This window comes from Pleurodeles waltl, chromosome 7 (genome assembly GCF_031143425.1).
Source record: "Pleurodeles waltl isolate 20211129_DDA chromosome 7, aPleWal1.hap1.20221129, whole genome shotgun sequence".
Taxonomy (NCBI): domain Eukaryota; kingdom Metazoa; phylum Chordata; class Amphibia; order Caudata; family Salamandridae; genus Pleurodeles; species Pleurodeles waltl.
In genome coordinates this window covers 1,285,301,728-1,285,328,966 of record NC_090446.1, presented here as the reverse complement: position 1 = coordinate 1,285,328,966, position 27,239 = coordinate 1,285,301,728, and the positions used below count along the sequence as shown (strand labels likewise).

Genomic DNA, 27,239 nt, shown 5'->3' with positions numbered 1-27,239 from the left:
TTAGGCACTCGCTGCTTACATGTGGTGTGTACCACGCACCCTGGCAAGCCTTCCATCACCCTGAGGTCGGTAAATTCATTGCCTATACATTTGGTAACAATACCATTTGTTATTTGTTATTGTGCAGAAACAGCAATATGGTGGTCTGAACCACATATAGGAAAAGGTTTATAAACTGTCGATCCATGTGAAATACAATACGATTTTTCCTAAAAATCAGCAAGTAATGCTGTAGGAATTGGTCTCACTAAGTGACAGGTGTATGCTCTGCTGTTCTAAGCCCTTTTATTTCACCGAAGAATGAGGGCCCAGTAAGGCAAATATTTGTTTCTTTTCCCCGATTATGGCTCCCAGCACCAAAACTTTTGATACGAAGGCTGATTTGCATATTATTAGTTCTCTGCTGCCAAGACTGATTTTGCATTTAGTTAGGCCCCTGCTATAATGACTCAGACGAGCTAAAAATGATGGAATGGAATGCTGCTAGCTGATTCCCCAGTGGTTAAAGGTTATTTATTCAGGCCTTCCCAGCCATCATTTATTGCCTGAGCCTGGACTTTCTTTGTCTTTGAGCAAACAGTGGTCTGAGTGTGGGGAGAAAGCCGGGTGGTGGGGCTCAGGTGTACAGCTGTCACCTGCAGAATTAGGGTCGGTGCAAAAGTCGCAGGACAGAGGGCACACCCAAACTTCCTAGCACATGTTGCAAGACTATTCTCTTACCCTTAAGTGTCCGATGGAGGAGGTTCTCAAGGCGGGTATATAATCACAGACGTCTTATGCTTTGTCATATTGATGTGCTACAAATTGATTTAGGTTTATCTTTGACTTGAAAAGAATTTCAGAGTGGACGCCTTCATGATGCTTTAATATTGAACACAGGATAACTCAGCCTGTCGTTTGGATGACATGCAGCTTTTTTCTTGGCACCTAGTATGAAATCCATATATCAAATTGCCATGTTGTCAAGCTTCTATCACCTTGTATTGTGTATTGGCTCCACGGCCGAGCACGCATGCAGATTATACCCCTCATTGAGACAAATAACTTGCATTAAGGATGCCCCGGTACTGTAGTTTTAGCAGCAAGTACGTGCTTCTGCCACACATATCTCCACCTATGTCCCTTCTCTTCACATTGTTTGGCTCTATTGTCCACCCCTTCAGTCTCTTATCGACGAGATCTCAACCCTTGAGATTCAAACCCATCCCTGCTGCAAGCAGTTCCTCAAGAGTCCATCCTGTCACTAACAGTGTTATCAATCAGTAGAAACCAGCTTCGTTAACTCATTGCCAGTTGTGTGACTGACCCTGTGCTTTTGAGACGTATTGCACATCCTAAATATGATGCACATTTAAATATTAATTGCAGTGGTGAGGGCTTAAGCTGCCTGCTTTGATGTCGATTTGGGACCTGCAGCACTTTAAACCCTTGATTAGGACTGAATTAAAACAGGAAACATGTAGAGGAATCTTAGTACATACACCTCTAAAGGGCCACAGAAGCATCTGGACCTTCCCATGTGTTTTGAGGGAAGCACAGAGTAGTGAGAATTAGATGTTGTTGCTTTATTCCCTACACTGAGCAATTGGTATAGCCGAATACATGGCGAGGAAAACATATGAGGTCCTATTTGCTTCACTGGCGACGAGGCACCTTGTGTGTATTTGTCAGAATTTCCACTTGTACACCCCTTTGCCTGCTCCACACCCGAACACCCAAGGGAGTGGGGCACAGTGGTGAGGGGGTCTTACTACCCCAGAAAACCATGCCCGTGGTCCGGGCAATTATCCTCCATTTGGTCGCCTTCCGTTGCAGTCTCTGTTGAAAACAACGCTTGTGTGACACCAGTGAACAGCACTTCAGGCTCCACCTAATTTATACATGTTGTAACAGTGGTGCAAGGCCACAAAAAGTAGGGCTGCAAGGGCAGGGTATTTAACTTACAAACGTGGAGAAAACCACAATGAAAGCTTAGGGTCATCAGTGTGCCATTCAACGAGACTTACTACTTCATGCCAATGTTTTCAACAAAGCTCCACCCCTTTTCGTTGCATTTCTGAAATCTATTTATTGATCTCATAATTACAATTTCACAATTGGTTTATTAACGATCTAGCTTTCTCAAATTTTCTTGAAAATTAACTATTTACCCACCCTTTTTTCAAAACTTTCCCGGGGGGACCCACCCAAACCCTCCATAGGACAGTCAGACTCACTTGCTAGTAAAACTGTAGATATGCAATTTTAAAGGTTTTGAAGAAATCGAGTGCTAAGAAGCGGACCAGGTGCAAGTCACAAGTTCAGGCCAACAGCAATGGAGCATGGACTGGGTACAGGAATGAGTTCAGTCTGCTTGCAAAGTACTATATGGTCTGGGCATCAAGATGTAGAGTCTTTGCGTCGAACTGCACAGGCCAGCGACAAGGAGGCGTTGACAGGGAGCTGCGAGGCAAGGTCCAGCATTGAGATGATTCACGCATTGGCAGAGTCGATGAAGCACTCAATGAGAGCATGCATTGCGAGTCCCTGCGTCTTCGTTAAAGAAACCATCAGCGGGTGCTTGTGAGAACTTGCAATGCATGTGTTTTGCGCTGGTTTAGTGTTGATAACAAGGCGCGTTGCTCTTCATCAAGTTGCATCAACGAAACCTGTTATGACCCTGTGGCTTGAACTAGGGGGCAGCCAACTGACACTAGGAGATTCCCTAGAGTCATGGGTCCACACAAACAGGCTGGGTCCAGCAGGGCAGCTCACAGCAGCAGAAAAGCAGGCCTCCGGCAGCAAAGCAGTCCTTTTTGGGAGAGTCCACTGTTCTAGATGTGATCTGAAGAGTTGTGTACAAGGGCCCATTATTTATACCTGGTGCACATTTTGTGAGGTAGGTGATAGCTCTGCTCCATCATCCTGCCACAGATGTCCCATCCTGCCAACACCCATACATTTTATTATGATGCTGACTGGGAGGAACATATAAAGGCCAACTGCCAGCTACACCTAGTCACGTGACACAGGAACAGGCTGCAGGCACCAAATGGATAGGACAAGAAAATGCCAACTTTCTAAAAGTGGTATTTTCAGAACTGTCAATTAACACCTGACTTTAATATTATATTAAATTACTATTTTTCTTACACAAAAACATGACTTTTGTACCTGCTCCCAATCAAAAGCTAACACTTATTTAATGTAACCTAATATTATCCTGTGGGAGAAGTATGCCTTTCACTAGTGAAAAACCCATTTAAAACATGACATGTAAAGGTTAAGAGTACATGTCCAACTATTTATATTTACTGCACCCAGCCCAATGGCTGTTTATGGCTTACCCTAGGGGATGACTTTATGTATTAAAAAGGGACGTTTAGGCAAGCCTTTATGGCAGTTTAAAACTGCACACACAGGCTGCAATAGCAGACCCGAGACCTGTTTTAACGGCTACCTACATGGGTGGCACAACCAGTGCTGCATGTCCACAAACAGCATTTAATTTGCAGGCCCTGAGTACATGTAATACCATTTTACTAGGGACTTGCGGGTAAATTAAATGTGAGAACTGGGTCAAAGCTAAGTACCATGTTTAAAGGAGAGAACAAAAGCACTTTAACACTGGTTAGCAGTGATAAAGTGTGCTGAGTCCTAAGGTCGACAAAAACAAATTCAGCAACAACAGGAGGGTGAAGGCAAAATGTTGGGTAGGACCACCCTAAGGCTGACAGGTCTCACAATTCCTTAAAGCCTGTGGGTAGTAGTTTAACACCCAAACCTCACAATGTTTTAACCAATAATTTCTCAGAAAAATCTGTGGGCACCTATGTAGAACTCATAATACTGAGCTTCATAAAACTGGCAATCACCTGTCTTTAGGACGCATAATCTCCTCAGAGTGTTCCTAAATCATGTCAAATATTAAGCTAGGTAAGTGTATTTCTCTTTCAGCATGTATAAAACAGTTCTAAAATTACAGAACGTAAAGCCATAACTTCCTGCTCTCTCTTTAAACATTGTTCTTCCACCTAGGTGCCTCAGTCAGTTTGTAGTAAAAGCTGCCCTCTTGGATACAAGAAGATATCCATACCAGGGAAACCAACCTGCTGTTTTGACTGTGTTCAATGCTCTGAAGGCGAAATTGCCAACAAAACCGGTACGTTCTGGTTCAGTTCTAACTGTATTTTTATTTTAACTTTTTTTAATTGGGGTAGGTGCCATTGAATTGTCACCGCCATTTAGGCAAATTTTTTGTCTCCCTTTTGCTACCCTTTTGCTTCCCCTTCATTCCAGGTTGACACAATTGTGTTGCAGATGCTTTATCTACATGTGATGTTATAACAGAAGACCTTCAGACTCCAGCACTCCTACTTCTAGATAAAGTTAAAACAAACCCAACAGCAGACTTAGAGGCACCCGTCTCTACATTAAATTTTGGATAGTGTCAGATGCTTGAAAATGGGCACTTGGGTAAACAGCCTTTTAGGTTCCAGAAAGGCTTCATTTGATTCAGTGGGCCAACAGAACCCTTGGAAAGATTTTTTCCTGTTCAGAGTGGCAGAAATATGGCAGGCCAAGGAGGCAAATGCCTTCATAAATAGTTTCTAAAAATTAGCTAGGTCTAGGAATCTCTTAGTTTTCTTGATGGAAGTGGGACTGGCCAATCCATTATAGCCAAGATCCTGAGTGGATCCACTGACAGACCTTGCTCTGACAGAAGGTATCCCAAATGCTCAATTTCTCTTTTATCGAACTTACACATTTCTGGCTTGTAAATAGCTGGTTCTCTTGAAAACAGCAAAGAACAGAATAACATGCTACTGATGCTCAGACAGGAAACCTCCCTGCTGCTTTGACTGTGTTCAATGCTCTGAAAGCGAAATTGCCAACAAAAACGGTAAGTTCTGGTTCAGTTCCAACTGTATTTTTATTTTCACCTTATTTATTGGGGTAGATGGCATTGAATTGTGCATGCTTAGACTAACCACCTATGACACAACTACCTGCTGACTTTCCAACTTCATGATATCACCTAGGAGGTGTTTTCAGTTTTTGCATTTAACTACTAAGATGAGGACTCCCTTTATGAATGGGTCAGAAAATCGCAACCCCTGGTCAAACCCCTGTTTACGCAGGGCTCAGAATTATAATTTATGCAACCTTTATCACATCCAGACATGGGACAAATACTGTGTCCACTAAATTAATTTCAGAAGGTCAATCCTTCCTGAAAATAACATAGGAAAATGCCAGTTAATTACCTGGGCATGAAGATTTTAGTGTAGCAGGCCACAAAATGTGAATCTTATGCTCCGCTTCATAGGCTACCCTGTAGCAGGTAATAAGTATTACGCCCATACCAGGCTGTGTCAGATCAGGTGTGATAAGTAACATCAACCCCACCAGAGTATTCGTAATAAGGTCCCAATTTATTGGACAATTCTGGAATAAGCAAGACATCAATGCCACTCAGGAAGAGTTGAGGTGGCCATGTTTAGGATAAGGAGTAGAGGGAGACAAACTGACTCACTTGCTGGGTTTGTCCTGAATTCCTGTAAGCACAAGTATTCAGTTCTGGAACAAAACTTTTTGGCCTATAATCTGCTTGCCGTAAATGGCTACATCTTTTGATGGGCTCAATGGAACCCTTCAAAGTTTTCCCTGACCACAGGAACTATATAGTTCCTCCAGAATATACAGTGCAGGAATAACAGAGAGGCCGGTTAGGTATATTTTTGTCTCCCTTTTGCTTCCCCTTCATTCTAGGTTCACAAAATCTTGTTGCAGATGCTTTATCTACATGAGATGTTATAACAGAAGACCTTGAGACTCCAGCACTCCTACTTCTAGATAAAGTTAAAACAAACCCAACAGCAGACTTAGAGGCACCCATCTCTACATTAAATTTTTGAAAGTGTCAGAGGCTTGGAAATGGGCACTTGGTTAAACAGCCTTTTAGGTTCTAGAAAGGCTTCATTTGCTTCAGTGAGTCAACAGAACCCATTGGAAAGATGTTTTTCTGTTCAGAGTGGCAGAAATATGGCAGGCCAAGGAGGCAAATGCCTTCATAAATAGTTTCTAAAATTAGCCAGGTCTAGGAATCTCTCAATTTTCTTGATGGAAGTGGGACTGGCCAATCCATGATAGCCAAGATCCTGAGTGGATCCATTGACAGACCTTGCTCTGACAGAAGGTATCCCAAATGCTCAATTTCTTTTTTCTCGAACTTACACATTTCTGGCTTGTAAATAGCTGATTCTCTTGAAAACAGCAAAGAACAGAATAACGTGCTACTGATGCTCAGACAGGAAACCTCCCTGCTGCTTTGACTGTGTTCAATGCTCTGAAAGCGAAATTGACAACAAAAACGGTAAGTTCTGGTTCAGTTCTAACTGTATTTTTATTTTCACCTTATTTATTGGGGTAGGTGGCATTGAATTGTGCATGCCTAGACTAACCACCTATGACATAACTACCTGCTGACTTTCCAACTTCATGAAATCACCTAGGAGGTGTTTTCAGTTTTTGCATTTAACTACTAAGAAAATCGCAACCCCTGGTCAAACCCCTGTTTACGCAGGGCTCAGAATTATAATTTATGCAACCTTTATCACATCCAGACATGGGACAAATACTGTGTCCACTAAATTAATTTCAGAAGGTCAATCCTTCCTGAAAATAACATAGGAAAATGCCAGTTAATTACTTGGGCATGAAGATTTTAGTGTAGTAGGCCACAAAATGTGAATCTTATGCTCCGCTTCTTAGGCTACCTTGTAGCAGGTAATAATTATTACGCCCCTACCAGGCTGTGTCAGATCAGGTGTCATAAGTAACATCAACCCCACCAGAGTATTCGTAATAAGGTCCCAATTTATTGGACAATTCTGGGATAAGCAAGACATCAATGCCACTCAGGAAGAGTTGAGGTGGCCATGCTTAAGATAAGGAGTAGAGGGAGACAAACTGACTCACTTGCTGGGTTTGTCCTGAATCCCTGAAAGCACAAGTATTCAGCTCTGGAACAAAACCTTTTGGCCTAAAATCTGCTTGCCGTAAATGGCTACATCTTTTGATGGGCTCAATGGAACCCTTCAAAGTTTTCCCTGACCAGAGGAACTATATAGTTCCTCCAGAATATACAGTGCAGGAATAACAGACAGGTCGGTTAGGCATATTTTTGTCTCCCTTTTGCTTCCCCTTCATTCTAGGTTCACAAAATCTTGTTGCAGATGCTTTATCTACATGAGATGTTATAACAGAAGACCTTGAGACTCCAGCACTCCTACTTCTAGATAAAGTTAAAACAAACCCAACAGCAGACTTAGAGGCACCCGTCTCTACATTAAATTTTGGAAAGTGTCAGAGGCTTGGAAATGGGCACTTGGTTAAACAGCCTTTTAGGTTTTAGAAAGGCTTCATTTGCTTCAGTGAGCCAACAGAACCCCTTGGAAAGATGTTTTTCTGTTCAGAGTGGTAGAAATATGGCAGGCCAAGGAGGCAAATGCCTTCATAAATAGTTTCTAAAAATTAGCTAGATCTAGGAATCTCTTAGTTTTCTTGATGGAAGTGGGACTGGCCAATCCATGATAGCCAAGATCCTGAGTGGATCCATTGACAGACCTTGCTCTGACAGAAGGTATCCCAAATGCTCAATTTCTCTTTTCTCGAACTTACACATTTCTGGCTTGTAAATAGCTGATTCTCTTGAAAACAGCAAAGAACAGAATAACATGCTACTGATGCTCAGACAGGAAACCTCCCTGCTGCTTTGACTGTGTTCAATGCTCTGAAAGCGAAATTGCCAACAAAAACGGTAAGTTCTGGTTCAGTTCTAACTGTATTTTTATTTTCACCTTATTTATTGGGGTAGATGGCATTGAATTGTGCATGCCTAGACTAATCACCTATGACATAACTACCTGCTGACTTTCCAACTTCATGAAATCACATAGGAGGTGTTTTCAGTTTTTGCATTTAACTACTAAGATGAGGACTCCTTTTATGAATGGGTCATAAAATTGCAACCCCTGGTCAAACCCCTGTTTACGCAGGGCTCAGAATTATAATTTATGCAACCTTTATCACATCCAGACATGGGACAAATACTGTGTCCACTAAATTAATTTCAGAAGGTCAATCCTGCCTGAAAATAACATAGGAAAATGCCAGTTAATTACTTGGGCATGAAGATTTTAGTGTAGTAGGCCACAAAATGTGAATCTTACGCTACGCTTCTTAGGCTACCTTGTAGCAGGAAATAATTATTACGCCCCTACCAGGCTGTGTCAGATCAGGTGTGATAAGTAACATCAACCCCACCAGAGTATTCGTAATAAGGTCCCAATTTATTGGACAATTCTGGGATAAGCAAGACATCAATGCCACTCAGGAAGAGTTGAGGTGGCCATGTTTAAGATAAGGAGTAGAGGGAGACAAACGGACTCACTTGCTGGGTATGTACTGAATTCCTGTAAGCACAAGTATTCAGCTCTGGAACAAAACCTTTTGGCCTAAAATCTGCTTGCCGTAAATGGCTACATCTTTTGATGGGCTCAATGGAACCCTTCAAAATTTTCCCTGACCAGAGGAACTATATAGTTCCTCCAGAATATACAGTGCAGGAATAACAGAGAGGCCGGTTAGGCATATTTGTGTCTCCCTTTTGCTTCCCCTTCATTCTAGGTTCACAAAATCTTGTTGCAGATGCTTTATCTACATGAGATGTTATAACAGAAGACCTTGAGACTCCAGCACTCCTACTTCTAGATAAAGTTAAAACAAACCCAACAGCAGACTTAGAGGCACCCGTCTCTACATTAAATTTTGGAAAGTGTCAGAGGCTTGGAAATGGGCACTTGGTTAAACAGCCTTTTAGGTTCTAGAAAGGCTTCATTTGCTTCAGTGAGCCAACAGAACCCCTTGGAAAGATTTTTTTCTGTTTAGAATGGCAGAAATATGGCAGACCAAGGAGGCAAATGCCTTCATAAGTAATTTGAAAAAATTAGCTAGATCTATGAATCTCTTAGTTTCCTTGATGGAAGTGGGACTGGTCAATCCATGACAGCCAAGATCCTAAGTGGATCCATTGACTGACCTTGCTCTGACAGAAGGTATCCCAAATGCTCAACTTCTCTAGTCTCAAACTCACATATTTCTGGCTTGTAAGTAGCTGATTCTCTTAAAAACAGCAAAGAACAGAATACCATGGTACTGATGCTCAGACAAGGAGGAAGAGAAAATCAGAATGTCGTCAAGGGGACAACTACATGCTAGTTCAGAATGTCTGAGAAGACCTGTGAGACCAAAGGGCATGGCTCAGTGGTAAAAGTGCACAAAAGGAGTTTGGAAGGTCATCTTCCACCTATCCCCCCCTTCTTCATTCAGAACAGATATTCTCATTGGTATTGGGTTGCACAGTATGGTGGCTCCCAGCTACTGTGACACTGTTGTCACAAATTTAGAAGGAAACACTTGCGGTGGCAGAGCCTAAGCAGGCTTTGCCAACAGAAACTTTAGCCTGTGGTCCATCCATCATAAGTGTGCTGCCATAATACATTAAAATGCCCTTCCTGTCACTCCGCTCCTGCCTGGCACTCAAAATTGCCTTCTGCTGACTGCTGGACAAGAGCATTTACAGTGCGCTGCTTATAAGCCTTTATGAAACATGAAATTGACCCCATGAACGGCATAGGCCTTCCTTAAACTTCTTCACCTGGACACCACTAACGCAGTGCAACTCTGACTTTGTGCCTGGACATACAACTTTGATCCAGGACTCTGGTGATGGCAGGGTGTGCTTCCTGGGTATCTGTGTGGCTGTCCTTGCTGAGTGGGAGGCCGAGACACCAGCTATTTTACTGCTGCCCTGCTATGTTTAGAGATCGGTGAGCGCTGCCTGTTACCTTGTGCCCTTTCAAACCGATGCATGTTGAGGATGGGACATTCTACATTGCCTGCCCTTGCCTTACCCGTGCACAGGTGATCACCCTGCAACAGAACTTTAACTCCAATGGCAGTTTGCTGCTACTAACAGTTCCACATCTTCACCTGTGACTGTTTGGAGTGACACCATCCACTCATTGGCATATTACCTGCTTTCTCCATAAGCACATGAGGGTACACACTACTCAGAAGCCTTGTGAGATCAGGAAGCCTCCATTCTTGCCTGTTGTGCCATCCCTGTTTTGCACGGCACGGTCCTAGGGCGCTTGGATTGGCCCTATCACTGGGCCCTCAGCCTCCAGCCTCCAGCTACAAGCCCTCCATCCTCTGCCTGCAACCATGGGTGTCATCCCACAAGAGGAAGACAAAATGACCTGGTTTGACCCTGGTCTCCTTGAACGGAGCACACCCAGTTTGCCCTGCAGTGGGTAGGCCACCTGCTGCAACCAGCAGACCTGGGAACTTTGACGTGATCGTCAGGCTTTAGCTTCACTTGTCACCCATCAGATACTTCCAGGATTATCAGACCTGGCTTACAATGACAGGGAAGCCTAAAACTACCAAGTCCTTGCCCACTGGTGTTGCGAAGGTGACAACAGCCTTCACACCTGCTGACAGGACCCTAGATAGTCTACAACAGCTCAAAGCGACTGTTCAAAATCACTCTACTCAGTTTGACAAGGTGCTACAGGTCATCTTGGACACTAAAACCTCTCTGGAAGCCCGAATTGATACTGTCTGACTAAATGTGAATTTACTACGAGATGATCAATGCAAATTAATTGACAGAGTGAATGATGTAAAGTACACACTAGCCACGGTACGGTCGACAGTGTAAGACTTACAGGAGAGGCTGAAAAATGTGGCAGAGGAGGTAGCCAACCGCCATTGCAGAGCAAAGGACGTTGAAGGACAGTATAGGTGCAAAATCTGTTTTCTGTGCTTCCCCAAATGCTCAGAGGGGCCTAGCGTGGAATTATTCCTTGAGTAATGGCTTGCAAAGCAGTCCTTAAAGATAGGGTGCTGTAATTCTTCTCTACTGTGCGAGCGCATTGGATGCCAGGCAGGCCCCACCCCCCCACTCTCAGGTGGCCCACCACCCCATAGCTTGCCTCCTCAATTATCGGGACCTAAATCTGCTACTGCAATGGTTTTGTATTAACGGCCCTTGGCAATATGAAAATGCTACGATCATGGCGCATCCTGACTTTACAATGGAGGTGCAGCATCGCTGGGGTTCTTACTCCAAGGTCAAGCAATGTCTCAGTGAGTTGGAATTTAAATATGTCCTTCTGCCATATGCCAGTGAAACGAAGGGTGGTTGATGGTGAAATGACTCACAGATTCCGCTCACCGGAAAATGTACGGAGCTGGCTCCACCCAAAGGGTCTTGTGCATGACCCACCTGAGGGCTCCAGTGATGGAGGCTGGCTATTACCCAAGTCTAGATGGCGTTAACACAGACCCATTAAGGTGAAACCAGCCAAGGATCAAGAGCAGACCCGCAGAGTATCTGAATATTCACTTTACAGCACAAACTCCTTTGCTTCTCTACGCTCTGAGCAACTATCAGAGTCAGAGTCATACTCAGGTGCCTCTCTCTCATTGACTACTGGGGTTCATCAGGACTTGAAGGTCACCCCGCGATTAGCGGATGTAAGGAAATGCCTTCCTTGGCATGGTTACCCCCTAACTTTTTGTCTTTTGTTAAAGCCAGTTATGATTGAAAGTGTGCTGGGATCCTGCTAACCAGGTCCCAGCACCAGTGTTCTTTCCCTAAACTGTACCTTTGTTCCCACAATTGGCACAACCCTGGCACCCAGTTAAGTCCCTTGTAAATGGTACCCCTGGTACCAAGGGCCCTGTAGCCAGGGAAGGTCTCTAAGGGCTGCAGAATTACCACCCTGGGGACCCCTCACTCAGCACATGCACACTGCCTCACAGCTTGTGTGTGCTGGTGGGGGAGAAAATGACTAAGTCGACATGGCACTCCCCTCAGAATGCCATGCCCTCAACCCAATGCCTGTGGCATAGGTAAGTCACCCCTCTAGCAGGCCTTACAGCCCTAAGGCAGGGTGCACTATACCACAGGTGAGGGCATAGTTGCATGAGCACTATGCCCCTACAGTGTCTAAGCCAAACCTTAGACATTGTAAGTGCAGGGTAGCCATAAAGAGTATATGGTCTGGGAGTTTGTCAATTACAAACTCTACAGTTCCATAATGGCTACACTGAAATCTGGGGAGTTTGATATCAATCTTCTCAGCACAATAAATGCACACTGATGCCAGTTTGGTATTTATTGGAATATGCACACAGAGGGCATCTTAGAGATGCTCTGTGTATACCAGTCCAAACACCAGTGTTAGGCTGACCAATTCCTGCCAGCCTGCCACAACCGGACGAGTTTCTAGCCACATGGGATGAGTGCCTTTGTCAATCTGTGGTGAGGAACAAAGCCTGCACTAGGTTCATTCTTGTTGTTACAGCAGTCAGTTGTCGTCTCTGAGGGGCTTTCAGGTCAGCCGTCCTTCTTCTTCCTTCAGGTTGCAGGAATCTGGTTTCCTGGGTTCAGGGCTGCCCCTAAATACAAGATTTAGGGGGGTGTTTAGGTCTGGGGGGCAGTAGCCAATGGCTTCTGTCCTTGAGGGTTGCTACACCCTCCTTTTGCCTCCTCCCTGAAGGAAGGGGGGCATATCCCTATACCTAATGGGGGTAATCCTCCAAACTCAAGATGGAGGATTTCTAATGGCAGGGGTCACCTCAGCTCAGAACACCTTAGGGACTGTCCTGACTGGTGGGTTACTCCTCCTTGTTTTTCTCATTATCTCCTCCAGCCTTGACGCCAAAAGTGGGGGCACTGGCCGGAGGGGCGGGCATCTCCACTAGCTGGGATGCCCTGGGGTGCTGTGACAAAAGGGGTGAGCATTTGAGGCTCACTGCCAGGTGTTACAGTTCCTGCAGGGGGATGTGTGAAGCACCTCCACCCAGTACAGGCTTTGTTCATGGCCACAGAGTGACAAAGGCACTCGCCCCATGTGGCCAGCAACTTGTCTGGTTTGTGGCAGGCTGGCAGGAACTGGTTTGCCTACACTAGAAGTCGGATTGGTATTCGAGGGGCATCTCAAAGATACCCTCTGGGTACATGTTACAATAAATTGCACACTGGCATCAGTGTGCATTTATTGTGCTGAGAATGTCAGGAATAAGGCCATGCGCGGTCCAGGTCTCGCCCGAAACTCCGCTCTGCAGCGCTTTATGTGCACCACTTCTCATCCCCTATTGTTCCAAAGGTGGTCATCAGCGTTGTCTGCCCTGTGGCAAAGCTCATAGAGCTTCAGGTTCAGGACATTGGTGGACAAGATGCACTTATCAGTGCTATTCCATGAAGGGACTACAATTCCCATGTTTTTAGAGGCAGCAGCCATCTTGGGGTGTGGCAGGCCAATAAAGCCCAGCCACACCCAAGCACGTTGCTCACTATTTTGAAGACTTCGATGCAGCTACATCGTGGGGGTTTCTCTGAAGAAGAGCAGAGTTGGTGAATGGCAGAGTGGCATCCAACCGAAGTATCCTTGTTTCCATGGTGCTTTTAAAATGAGTAGGTCGTACTGGTAGTGGTAAGACCTTGATGAATCCAAGTTTGGAGGAAGTTGTTACTTCCAAAGGTAAAGCGCCCCTTAGCACAACGAGCAAAGCGTTTTCAGTTTCCAGAGTACAGCGGCCTTGGCGCAACGATCAAAGGCATTTCAGAGCACAGGTGTAAAGCGCTCTTTGCACAGCAATTCAAGCGCTTTCGTTCACAGATGTAAAGCGCTCTTGGCACGGCAATTCAAGAGCTTCAGTTCACAGATGCAAAGCGCTCTTGGTACGGCAATTCAAGCGCTTCAGTTCACAGATGTAAAGCGCTCTTGGCACAACAATTCAAGCGCTTCAGTTCACAGATGTAAAGCGATCTTGGCACGGCAATTCAAGCGCTTCAGTTCACAGATCTAAAGCACTCTTGGCACGACAATTCAAGCGCTTCAGTTCACAGATGTAAAGCGCTCTTGGCACGGCAATTCAAGCGCTTCAGTCCACAGTTTTAAAGCGTTCTTGGCATGACAATCAAAGCGCTTCAATTCACAGGAGTAAAAGGTTCTTGGCACAACACTCAAAGTGATTCAGGCCACTTGAGTAAAAGCGCCCCCTTAGCATAATGAGCGTAGCACTTTAAGGCAAGACACGTAAAAGCGCTTCCTGGTATTATTATGTAAAGCGCTTCAAGTTCAGTGAGTAAAAACTTTTCAGCCTTTATAGTTGTGAATGTGAAAGTATTTCTGGAGATAAGCAAACCATAGTTTTTTTTGTTCTTTGAAAAGCTTAAGATGTGAAAAGCATATTTAATTCTTTGAGATTTTCTAAGTCATGATCAAAGGTTTACGTTGTGAATGCATAGATGTTACAGGATTGATATTCTGAGTATAATCATAGTCCAGAGCTCCTGCCATCTCTTGATCCTAAGGTCGTAGTTTACTCTTGTTCCATGTTTCAAAGAAGGGGCTTTGCCCTCATTTCAAAAGGGGTCTCCATCTGATATCTCTGAGACGCATTTGATCAAGAGTCTATTGATGAGTTCCATTTCTATGAATGAGTAAATGCATATTTGTTCTAACCTTTTCGTTTCAGATCTCGCTCCCTGCTGTTCCCTACCCTAATTCCCTTCCCCCGACTGACTTCATCATAACTCTGTGCTATAATAGCTTTCTGAGTTGGTGACGCCAGAAGGTGGGCCTTTTGTTCAGCAACGTGCAGATCGCAAGGAAAGGACACTGTGACAGACTAGTGAGCCCACAAGTTTATACTTTCCTCTTGGTCTGTACGTGAGCTGCACAAAATGGCCACTCTAGATACCCTTATGCAAGTAGTCACTCAGATGCAAAGGGATTTGACAGACTCAAAAAATGTAACAGCTGATTTAGTGAATAAAGTAACTCAGTTACAGAGTAAGGTGGAGGGTTCTGAATCTGAGTCTCGTCCTATGCCTTCCGCATCTACTAACATAGCTGTGAATGTGCTGACACAGATTCCTTTAGCTGCACCAGAGAGGTTTTCTGGGGACTCCAATAAGGTTCAAATTTTTCTGACACAGGTGGAACTACATTTTACGTGGCGGCCTAGTGCCTTTCCGGACGCACAATCTAGAATTGTATTCCTGATATCATATCTGAATGGTGATGCAGCTACTTGGGCAGTGCCATTAGTTCGATTAGACATTCCTCTTTTATATAACTGGCGTTTTTTTGTAGAAGAACTCGTAAAGGTTTTTGACAGACGCGCAATCACTATTTCTGCAGACAAAGAGCTACTAGAATTACATCAAGGAAATAAAGACCTGATAACGTATTTGTCACACTTCAACCGGTTAGTTGTGGAAACCGCTTGGCCTGAGGAAAAAAGGTCAGCAGTATTTTATCAAGGGCTAAAAAACAAACTAAAAGATGTATTGGCCCAAGTTGAACCGCAACCAGAAACTTGCACTGATTTAATTAATCTAACTCTATGGATAGATCACAGACTTTCTGAAAGAAAAGGAGTAAGGAAAAAATGGGAAAAAACAAACTGGTGAATGGAAAGATCCAGACACTTTCAATTGTCTTCAGATTCTATGATAGAACTGATGGATATTGGAACTGTTCGCCCACCACTGACCAAAGAGGAGAAAGACATGCGACGAAAAAATGGTCAGTGTCTGCATTGTGGGGAAAAGGGTCATTTCGTAAAAGAATGTCAAAAGAAACCCGAAGGTAAAATTGATCCAACATCTGTGACCAAGAAAAAGTTAGCGGTTGCTTTGGAAGATTCACAGGAAAACTAAAATGCCCAAGAAAAAAGGAAGGGGACCTCTTGGGCACATTGACAATCCCTTTAGTGTGCTCTTGCACAAATCGTTATGTCAAACATTTCCGGATTTGAGTACAAATGACTGTGCGGGGAAAAGACATTGGGGGTCATTCTGACCTCGGTGGTAAAAGGCCCTTACCGCCGGTCAGAAGTCCGCCATTCTACCGCCGCGGCCGCGGAAAACCGCCACGGTCATTCTGACCACCAACTGTGAATCCGCCAAAAATCCGACATCCAAGGAAGGCCGCCTCATCAGCGGGCCGCGGAAAACTGGAGATGACCAAACCTCCACCGTCACGCCAACACAAACACGCCCATGCCATTCTGACCCACGAATCCATGCGGCGGTCTTTCAACCGTGGTATTTCATTGGCGGTACACACCGCCGCGCTCAAAATACACACACAGCTCCAAAACACAGCCACATTGGACAATTCGAAATACACACACCTGATACACATACACACATCACTCCCACACACCCATTACAATATAAAACACACACCCACATCACCCACAAACCCCCACTAGTTGGAAATCGGAGCGAAGGCGAGAGCGAGAGAGATAGAGATAGAGAGAGCGAGCACAGCAATAGAAAACCCCAACACACACAGGAACCCAACTTCATCACCCACACCACATCCACGCACACATCACCACATATCACCACGCACATCACCACAAACACCACCCCACACCTCATCCACACCACCCCATGGCACCCCAAAGACACCCAAGGTTTTCGGACCAAGAACTCCGGGTCATGGTGGAGGAAATCATGAGGGTTGAGCCCCAGCTCTTCGGCACACAGGTGCAGCACACCACCATAGCAAGGAAGGCTGAGCTATGGCAAAGGATCGTAGACAGGGTCAACGCTGTGGGACAGCATCCCAGAAATCGGGAAGATATCAGAAAGCGATGGAACGACCTACGGGGGAAGGTGCGCTCGATGATCTCCAGGCACAACATCGCTGTGCAGAAGACTGGCGGCGGACCCCCACCCACTCCACCCCAATTCACAGCATGGGAGCAAGAGGTGGTAAACATCCTGCATCCTGATGGCCTCGCTGGAGTACACAGAGTAATGGACTCTGGTAAGTCGAATCTCAACTACTTCACCCCCCCCCCAACCACCAGCATGCCAACCCCCCCCTCACCCCCAATCTCAACCCCCCAGCACACAACCTCCCTGCCAATGTCTCACCAGCACAACCCACCCTAAACAACACCAACCCCTGAGTGCCAACACAAACCATAGACAGCCACCACCAAAGCATGACCATTGCACATACCCATACACCCCCCTCCCAAACCCTCACAACACCTCCCATAAGGGAATGCCAGCACTGGGGGACAAGGGCACTCAAAATGCACGCCATGGCACACACAGAAACAATAACCATACTCCTTTACCCCTGCAGGGCCCAAACGCCAACACACCGCCACGGAGGGTCCAGATTTGTCCATCCCACCCCCAGAACAGGCCCCCAGCGAGGACAGCAGCTCTGTCGACCTGGAACCTGACGACCAGCCCGGACCATCGGGGACCTCTGGACAGTCGGTTCCCCACACACAGACACAGGCCACAGCAGACCCAAACCCCTCTGGGAATAACAGCACAGCTCCCACCCAGCGGGCCCATGCCTCTGTCTCGCGGACGCGTCAATCAGCGGTGTGTCCGCCACTACAGGGCACCCAGGATGACCCAACACCCCAACAACAACAGGGACCTGGGGGCAGTGGTAGTGGGCACACCGTCCAGGGAACAGAGGCCCGGGGAAACAGGGCAACTGGGAGGGCTGCTGTGCAATAGGGGGGGGAGGACAGGCCCAGGGAACCCACTCTCCAAGAGGCCCTCACCACCATCATGGGAGCATATCATCAATCCCAGGAGACGATGGCGACGGTACTGGCCAGGTTCACCGAGATCCAGGTACAGCAGGAGGAACGGTACATGGGGTTCAGCAATGAACTCAGGAACATCGCTACCGCTATGGGGACCATAGTCCAGGCCCTCAACCGGATAGAAACCACATTGCGGGACCATGTGGCACCGCAAAGGGCCCCTGTCACTAGCCAGGAACAGCCTACCACCTCCGCCGGCACTAGTGGTCAGGAGGCCCCCACAGAACGACGGGCCACCAGAACCCCACCTCCTGCTGAAGAACAACCACCCCGCAAGAGGAACCTGAGATCTCAAAGGAAGACAGAGTAGGATGCCAAGACCCCCGGCAACCTAATATCCCCCCTGATGTCATCCCACTGTCCCACATTGTCACCCTGTCCAACCTTGAACTGCCCCTGCTCCATCCTTCCACAGGCATATGGACAATGCACCTGTGCGACCGAGAACTGGACTCTGCCATGGACATAACTCCACCCTCACCCATCACCGTTTTAATATCATGTACCAATATCTAGCACTAAAAATAAATCACTCATTGCACTGAAATCATTCTGGAGTCAGCCTGTATTATTGACAAATGTATAACACATTACTTATCAATAATGTTCTGTAATTTATGTGATGACAACATACCGATGTCAATAAGCATTAGTCCATGGGCTAACCAAGCAGAAGTCACGCAGTGGGTCATACAGCACTGAAAAGGGAAGGGAAAATCAAACATCAGTTTAAAAGAACTGGGGGGAAATACACAAAGTAAAGATGCAGGGGGCTTTCAGTAAATGTTAAATGGTGTGGCTGATTCCTACCTGTGTGCTACTGAAAATACTGTTGGATAACTCTGTCCCTGTTGTCTGGGTCGTCCTCTTCGTCTTCCTCCTCTTCACTCTCCGCAGGCTCCACAGCTGCTTCAACACCACCATCTGGACCATCCTCCTGCAGGAAAGGCACCTGACGTCGCAATGCCAGATTGTGAAGCATACAGCAGGCCACGATGATCTGGCACACCTTCTTTGGTGAGTACATCAGGGATCCCCCTGTCATATGCAGGCACCTAAACCTGGCCTTCAGGAGGCCAAAGGTTCTTTCAATGATCCTTCTAGCTCGCCCATGGGCCTCATTGTACCGTTCCTCTGCCCTGGTCCAGGGATTCCTCACTGGGGTCAATAGCCAAGGCAGGTTGGGGTAACCAGAGTCACCAATTAGCCACACACGTTGTCTCTGTAGCTGTTCCATCACATAAGGGATGCTGCTATTTCGCATCACATACGCGTCATGCACTGACCCAGGGAACATGGAATTCACATGGGAGATGTACTGGTCAGCCAAACAGACCACCTGGACGTTCATCGAATGGTAACTTTTCCTGTTTCTGTACACCTGCTCATCGTCTTTTGGGGGTACTAAAGCCACATGGGTCCCATCAATGGCACCAATTATGTTGGGGATATGTCCAAGGGCATAAAAATCACCCTTCACAGTGGCCAAATCAACCTCCTCAGGGAATACAATGTAGCGCCGCATGTGTTTCGTCAGGGCAGATAACACTCTAGACAAGATTTTTGAAAACATAGGCTGAGACATTCCAGATGACATGGCCATTGTTGTCTGGAATGAGCCACTTGCCAAAAAATGGAGGACTGACAGAACCTGCACTAGAGGGGGAATTCCTGTGGGTTGGCGGATGGGGGACATCAGGGCTGGCTCCAGCTGGGCACACAGTTCATGTATAGTGGCTCGGTTAAGTCGGTATCGTAGTATTATATGGCATTCTTCCATTGTCGACAGGTCCACCAGCGGTCGGTACACGCGAGGATTCATCCTTCTCCTCGCAAGTCCCAGCGGACGGTGCCTAGGAAGGACAACATGGCGCAGACAGTCAAGCAAATCACAGGTACGTTCACCACTGCATGCATAGCACACGATTATCTATGTATTGAAATGCGTGTATGTGTGGCAATGCAAGGCCTAGGCCTGTGTGACGCAGTACAAATTATGCCATGTGGGCCCTTGAAATGGCGGCTGCCTGACCTGTGAAGTGGGACAATGGGATGTGAGGTCAATGCGCTGGCGTGGCACACCGTGGCGGTAGGCAGTCGAAGACCGCTATACGAAGCCGCATTGGCTAACATTGAGGCCAATGGGTTTCAGGAGCCAATGACGAGGTGCGCCGGCGGTCGCGGTACGCACCGCCGCGGTACGCACCGTCGCGGGCGTGTCCGCCATTTTCTATCTGCTTAATCACTCGAGACCTGATCATCCACAGGAGAGGACCTATACTGCAAGTGCTGCTGTGACCTCGGTCTGGAAGTGACAATGGCTGGTGCGACTGGGGAAAGGGCCCCTGCCTTCACGTCTGAGGAGTTGGAGAAACTTGTGGATGGGGTCCTCCCCCAGTATGCGTTACTCTACGGTCCTCCAGACCAACAGGTAAGTACACTGGGTGCACATTGAATGGGCTATGCCTGTGTGGAGTGGGGGGGATGTAAGTTGGTGGGGTGGGGGGCGAATGAGGAGTGCAACGCACGACAGATGAGAGCATGTGCCATATGGCAAGGTTGGGGAGGGGGGGCCAATCGCATCTAACATGCAGAAAATTGATGATTTTTCCTTCCCACCCTGTACATGTCAAATAGGTCAGCGCCCATCAGAAAGTGGACATTTGGCGTGCCATCGCCAAGGAAGTCCGGGCCCTGGGGGTCCACGTCAGACGGGGCACCCACTGCCGCAAGAGGTGGGAGGACATCCGCCGCGGGACCAGGAAGACTGCTGAGTCACTGCTGGGGATGGCCTCCCAACCTAGGAGGGGTGCCAGTCGTACCCTGACCCCCCTGATGTCCCGGATCCTGGCGGTGGCCTACCCTGATTTGGATGGGCGCTTGAGGACACATCACAGCAGACACAAGGGGGTGAGTATCAGCACATTCTGCTATCTCTCTGCGCAGTGGAGGCGTCTGGGTGGGGGAGGAGGGTTGTGGATGACATTAGGCCAGGGTGCTTTCTGTAGTGTAGTCCTCACCTTTAGGCATGGCCCTGTGCTCCCGGCCCCCACCTCTGTAGGGTGACAAGTGCAGCTATCGATGGTCCAGCATCACACATGTGCGCCTTTGTCGTCTCTAGACCTGTTGTCCTAGTCAGAAGTACTGAGTAGTGTACCCCGAATGCGCGGCTTAGTGCATGAGTCTCCTGTGTCTGTCCTCTCCGCCAACGGTGTTGACATTGCATGCACTCAACCTGGTCTTCGTTTTTCTCCCCCCACCCTTCTTCTTCATCTTCTTGTGCATGTGTGCATTAGCATCATCAGGCGGAGGAGAATTGGCATCGGAGCACGAGGGAGCTGCAAGTCACAAGGCCCCGGTGGGACCAGGAACAGGCACAGAGGGCACCAGTGATCCGGAGGGTGAGGGGAGCACCACAACGGGGACCGGTGGTGACACCAGCGACAGCGACACGTCCTCGGATGGGAGCTCCCTAGCGGTGGCGGCAACATCCGGGCCCCCCGCCTCTACAGGTACAGCCGCCACCCAGCGCACCAGCCCCGCCCTCCCAGCAGCCCCTCAGCCTACGCTCCGTGCCCGCTCGCCCAAGAAGGCGGGCGTCTCCTTCGTCCCAGGCACCTCAGGCCCTGCCCCTGTTACCCCTGCTGCCCTCAGTGAGGAGGTCATTGACCTCCTGAGGACACTCATTGTTGGGCAGACTACCCTTTTGAATGCCATCCAGGGGGTAGAAAGGGAGGTGCATCGGAGCAATGCCTACCTGGAGGGCATTCATTCGGGTCAGGCTGCCCATCAACGATCGTTCAATGCTCTGGCCTCAGCAATGACGGCAGCCATTGTCCCTGTTTCCAGCCTCCCTCTTCTGACTGCCTCCAGCCTGTCTCTGTCTCCTGTTCCTCAGCCTATCCCATCCACACCATCAGACCAGCCTGCACACACCTCAACACCCAAGGTCAGCTCATCCAGACACAAGCACCACAGATCCCACAAACACTCACCCAAGCAACATCCAGATGGAGACATGCCAACAGTCACTACCACCTCTGTGTCCCCCTCCTCCTCGTCTCCCTCCTCCCTCCCTGTGACGTCTACACTCCCACCTGCATGCACACCACCATCAGCCAGTGCTTCCATCACCAGCACACCCTCCAGTCCAGTCCGCACACGTGCAGTCACCACCCCCACTACCATTTACACGTCCCCTGTGTCCTCTCCCACTGTGTCTGTCACCCCCTCTTCCAAGACACACAAACGCAGGCAGACACCCACCCAACAGCCATCCACCTCACGACAGCCTCCAGCACAAGCACCTGCACCCAAAGACAGCACACCTGACTCTCCTACAACCACATCCTCTCCCTCCACTCCCATCACCACTTCTCCTACCTATTACCTTGGTCCTAAGAAAGTTTTCCTTGCTATTCTTGACCTCTTTCCCTCCACTGACCCACCCCCTCCATCTGCAAAGAATCCCAAGAGCACCTCAGCCACCACCAGCCCAGTTTCGAGTGTCACTGTGGTGCATGGGTTCTGGAGCCCACCCTTTGCCAGCAGTGACACTTCAATCAGCAGCAAGGGGACAGGCAGCCCACCACCAGGCAAGAGGACCAGGAAGCTAAAGGGCCGCCGTGAGAGGACTGACACGGCTGCCCCCAAGGAGCCAAGTTCGCCCACTTCACCAGCCACAACATCTAGGGGAGGCAAGGGCCCAAGAGCCCCATCTAAGGAGTGAAAGGGCAGCAGGGCGGAAAAGTCAGCCAGCAGGAGCGCGGAGCAGGAGGGGCCCACAAGCCCCATCCCGGGTGTTAGGAAGAACACCAAAGGGCCCAGGACTCTGTCACCGAAGGGTCCAGCAACAGCACGGTCGGAGGGCGACTGAGCAGGGAGTCCAGGCCAGGTCTGGCTCCCTTGACCTACTGGACGAGTACCGCTGAAGAGGGCCCCGCCGTGCAGAAGAGCACCGCTGAACAGGGCCCCGCCGTGCAGAAGAGCACCGCTGAACAGGGCCCCGCCGTGCAGAAGAGCACCGCTGAACAGGGCCCCGCCGTGCAGAAGAGTACCGCTGAACAGGGCCCCGCCATGCAGAAGAGCACCGCTGAACAGGGCCCCGCCGTGCAGAAGAGCACCGCTGAAGAGGGCCCCGCCATGCATAAGAGTACTGCTGAAGAGGGCCCCGCCGTGCAGAAGAGCACCGCTGAAGAGGGCCCCGCCGTGCAGAAGAGCACCGCTGAACAGGGCCCCGCCGTGCAGAGGAGCACCGCTCCGCTGGGCCCCGCCGTCTCAAGCAGCGCTCCGCTGGGCCCCGCCGTCTCAAGCAGCGCTCCGCTGGGCCCCGCCGTCTCAAGCACCGCTCCGCTGGGCCCTTCCTGTCAAGCACCGCTCCGCTGGGCCCCGCCGTCTCAAGCAGCGCTCCGCTGGGCCCTTCCTGTCAAGCAGCGCTCCGCTGGGCCCTTCCTGTCAAGCACCGCTCCGCTGGGCCCTTCCTGTCAAGCACCGCTCCGCTGGGCCCCGCCGTCTCAAGCACCGCTCCGCTGGGCCCCGCCGTCTCAAGCAGTGCTCCACTGGGCCCTTCCTGTCAAGCACCGCTCCGCTGGGCCCCGCCGTCTCAAGCACCGCTCCGCTGGGCCCTTCCTGTCAAGCACCGCTCCGCTGGGCCCCGCCGTCTCAAGCACCGCTCCGCTGGGCCCCGCCGTCTCAAGCACCGCTCCGCTGGGCCCCGCCGTCTCAAGCACCGCTCCGCTGGGCCCTTCCTGTCAAACACCGCTCTGCTGGGCCCTTCCTGTCAAGCACCGCTCCGCTGGGCCCCGCCGTCTCAAGCACCGCTCCGCTGGGCCCCGCCGTCTCAAGCAGCGCTCCGCTGGGCCCTTCCTGTCAAGCACCGCTCTGCTGGGCCCCGCCGTCTCAAGCACCGCTCTGCTGGGCCCTTCCTGTCAAACACCGCTCCGCTGGGCCCTTCCTGTCAAGCACCGCTCCGCTGGGCCCCGCCGTCTCAAGCACCGCTCCGCTGGGCCCTTCCTGTCAAACACCGCTCCGCTGGGCCCTTCCTGTCAAGCACCGCTCCGCTGGGCCCCGCCGTCTCAAGCACCGCTCCGCTGGGCCCTTCCTGTCAAACACCGCTCCGCTGGGCCCTTCCTGTCAAGCACCACTCCGCTGGGCCCCGCCGTCTCAAGCACCGCTCCGCTGGGCCCCGCCGTCTCAAGCAGCGCTCCGCTGGGCCCTTCCTGTCAAGCACCGCTCTGCTGGGCCCCGCCGTCTCAAGCACCGCTCCGCTGGGCCCTTCCTGTCAAACATCGCTCCGCTGGGCCCTTCCTGTCAAGCACCGCTCCGCTGGGCCCCGCCGTCTCAAGCAGCGCTCCGCTGGGCCCTTCCTGTCAAGCACCGCTCCGCTGGGCCCCGCCGTCTCAAGCACCACTGGCACAATGACAGTGCCGGATCCGTCTCGAACTACTGTTCACGGTTCACTGTGCCCACCATGCCTCCTCCTTGACCGGTGGAGACTGTTATCCACCTGATGGACTGTGGCTTTGCACTCCCCAGGATGGCCGAGTGGGCAGCCCACCCACTGTAGAGACTTGAGAGACTGTGGCTTTGCACTCCCCAGGATGGCACAGTGGGCAAGCCACCCACTGTAGAGACTTGAGAGACTGTGGCTTTGCACTCCCCAGGATGGCACAGTGGGCAACCCACCCACTGCAGAGACTTGAGAGACTGTGGCTTTGCACTCCCCAGGATGGCACAGTGGGCATGGTGGCCCCTTCGTGGATCTGGCGTCGTGGACTCATGTGGCTGTGGTGCCCCCCCCCCTTCCCTTCCCCCTGAGGTTTTTCATCAGATGCCCCTGCAGTGTTCTCTCCAAAGGACTCAGGTCTCCTGTGTGGGCTTTGCCCTTGTGTTGATACACTTTGGCCCACGGACACTTTGAATATCGTTAGATGTGCAGGACTTATTGCCTCGGTTTATCGTATGCACTGGATATTGAATTGGTTTTTTTAAATTGTTATTGCTATTTGACCGTGACTTATCAGTGGTTTTTATTTCCCATAAATTTCGAGTCACAATTTAAATATGTCCTTGCTTTTTTTACGGGGGTTTGGGTGGTGTCACTGTGACTTGTTGCTCTGCATTGGTGTGTACATGGTTTGAGGGGGTGGGTGTATCGCGTATGTGTGTGCAAGTAACCTTTCGTCCTCCCCCCTCCCCTGTGTCATAGGTGCAGTACTCACCATTGTCGTCTGCGCCGGCGTTCGTACTCGTGGTGGATGAGCAGGTAGACGAGAGCAGGTAGGATGTTTAATTCGGGTTCCATGCTGTTTTCCTTCCTCGTGGAGTGCGTAGAGGTGCGCGTTATCCCGTTCGTAGTCTGTTTCCGCCGTGTTTTTATCGGCGGTGCTCCCGCCCCGGAAATGGTGGCGGATTGGCCGGTCATAATAGTGTGGGCGGTACATTGTCTGCCGCCTGTCTGTTGGCGGTGACCGCCGCGCTGTTTGACGGTCCCGCCGTGGCGGTCGGAGTGATAATGGGGCGGGCTGTGTTGGCGGTTCCCGCCAGGGTCAGAATTCCATTTTTTGGACCGCCGGCCTGTTGGCGGGTTGGCCGCCGCTTTATCACCGACCGCCAGGGTTAGAATCACCCCATAATGTACAAGTTTTAATTGATTCAGGGGCAACAGAAAGTTTTGTGGACCAACAAACTGCACTACACTTGCATTTACCCAATGTCAAGAAAAAGATTCCAGAAGTTGTGTATGCAGTCAATGGTAGTGAGTTGGCAGGAGGCCCCATTACTAAACAAACCTCACAAATACAAATGATTTGCAAAGATGATGAGAATCAGAACCACTGTGAAATAATTTGTTTTGATATAATACAAGCACCTCAATATGGTTTTATCTTAGGTCTGCCCTGGTTAATGTTACATAATCCATGCATAGACTGGCGCAACAAGGTTTTGCGTATTTCTTCTTCTTCTTGTGCTAAGAAATGTTTTCAATCAAGACTAAACAAAGAAGGAAATCTTCAACACTCCATTGCTACTGCAGTTTAGAAGGAAATTGATTTGCCATTACAGTATTCAGAATATACTAATGTTTTCAGTGAAAAGAAGGCGAGCTCATTACCACCCCACAGGCCGTACGATTGTCAGATCGACCTTGTACCTGGAGCCAACATACCAAATTGTAGGATCTATGCACTATCAGAGAAAGAAAATCGAGTCCTACGAGAATACCTTGATCAATGTTTAGACAACAAGCTAATTCGGCCATCACGATCTCCAGCGGCTTCTCCACTGTTTTTCGTACCTAAAGCAAATGGCGATGTGAGGCCTTATATTGACTTTAGAGCGATAAATAAGATTACAGTTAAAAATAAATATCCACTACCTCTCATACCAGTCTTGTTAGACCAGGTAAAATCCACCGTCATTTATACCAAACTTGACTTACGAGGTGCTTATCACCTAGTTTGAATTCAAGAGGGAGATGAGTGGAAAACAGCTTTTAAGACTCGTTATGGCCTTTTTGAGTATCTAGTGATGCCGTTCGGTCTGTGTAATGCCCCAGCAGCCTTTCAATATTTCCTAAACGATGTCCTGAGAGAATATCTAGACATCTTTGTCATCGTTTATATTGAAGATATATTGATTTATTCAAACTCTGAAGATATATGTGAAGAACATGTTAAAAAAGTATTACAAACTCTACAAAAACATACTTTGTTTTGTAAGCTAAGTAAATGCAAATTCCATACCAAAGAAGTTGAATTTCTAGGAGTCATTTTAACTCCTGACGGCATGCAGATGACTGAAAGAAAAATTCAAGCTGTATCCGAGTGGCCCACACCAAAATCAGTACGAGGTATTCAATGTTTTTTGGGATTTGCAAAATTTTATTGATGCTTCATCCATCACTTCTCCCAAAAGGTGGCACCGAACACCAAATTGCTAAGAAAAAAGTTTGTCTTCAACTGGTCCCAAGAGACATAGAAAGCATTTCAAGATTTAAAAAAGGCTTTTACTACTTCTCCCTTCTAGCTCATCCTAATGTGTAGGAACCCTTCATCATGGAAGCTGATGCATCTGATGTTGCCGTTGGGGCCATCCTGTCTCAACGTCATCGAGAAACTGGACAATTGCACCCCATAGTATATGCGTTAAGAAAATTGAATGAAGCAGAACAAAATTACACCATAGCAGAAAAAGAATTAGTAGCAATTTGTAATGCTTTTAAAGAATGGAGACATTATCTGTTGGGAGCGAAACACACCATAACTGTATATTCTGATCATAGAAAATTACAATTTATGAGTTCTGCCGAACTACTAACTCCTAGACAACTAAGATGGGTGCTATTCTTTGCAGAATTTGATTTCATAGTGACTTTTAGATCAGGAATAGATAATCGTATGGCCGATGCATTATCTAGACAAGATTCTTCAATCACACCTACTGAACAAAAACCCATGCCTATTATAACGCCTTCAAAAGTGTTGTGTTTAGTAGCTGCTGAGAAATGTTTTGATCTCATT

At 48.6% G+C, this 27,239-nt stretch overlaps 1 protein-coding gene across 1 annotated transcript in view; it reads left to right on the top strand.

Annotated features, from left to right (window-relative positions):
- Positions 1-27,239, top strand: part of LOC138247037 (extracellular calcium-sensing receptor-like) — a 225,918-nt gene that overhangs the window by 179,862 nt on the left and 18,817 nt on the right. Inside the window, exon 4 of the mRNA XM_069201786.1 lies at positions 4,018-4,141. Within this exon, the coding sequence (XP_069057887.1) occupies positions 4,018-4,141 (124 nt within the window). The remainder of the gene's footprint in view (positions 1-4,017; positions 4,142-27,239) is intronic.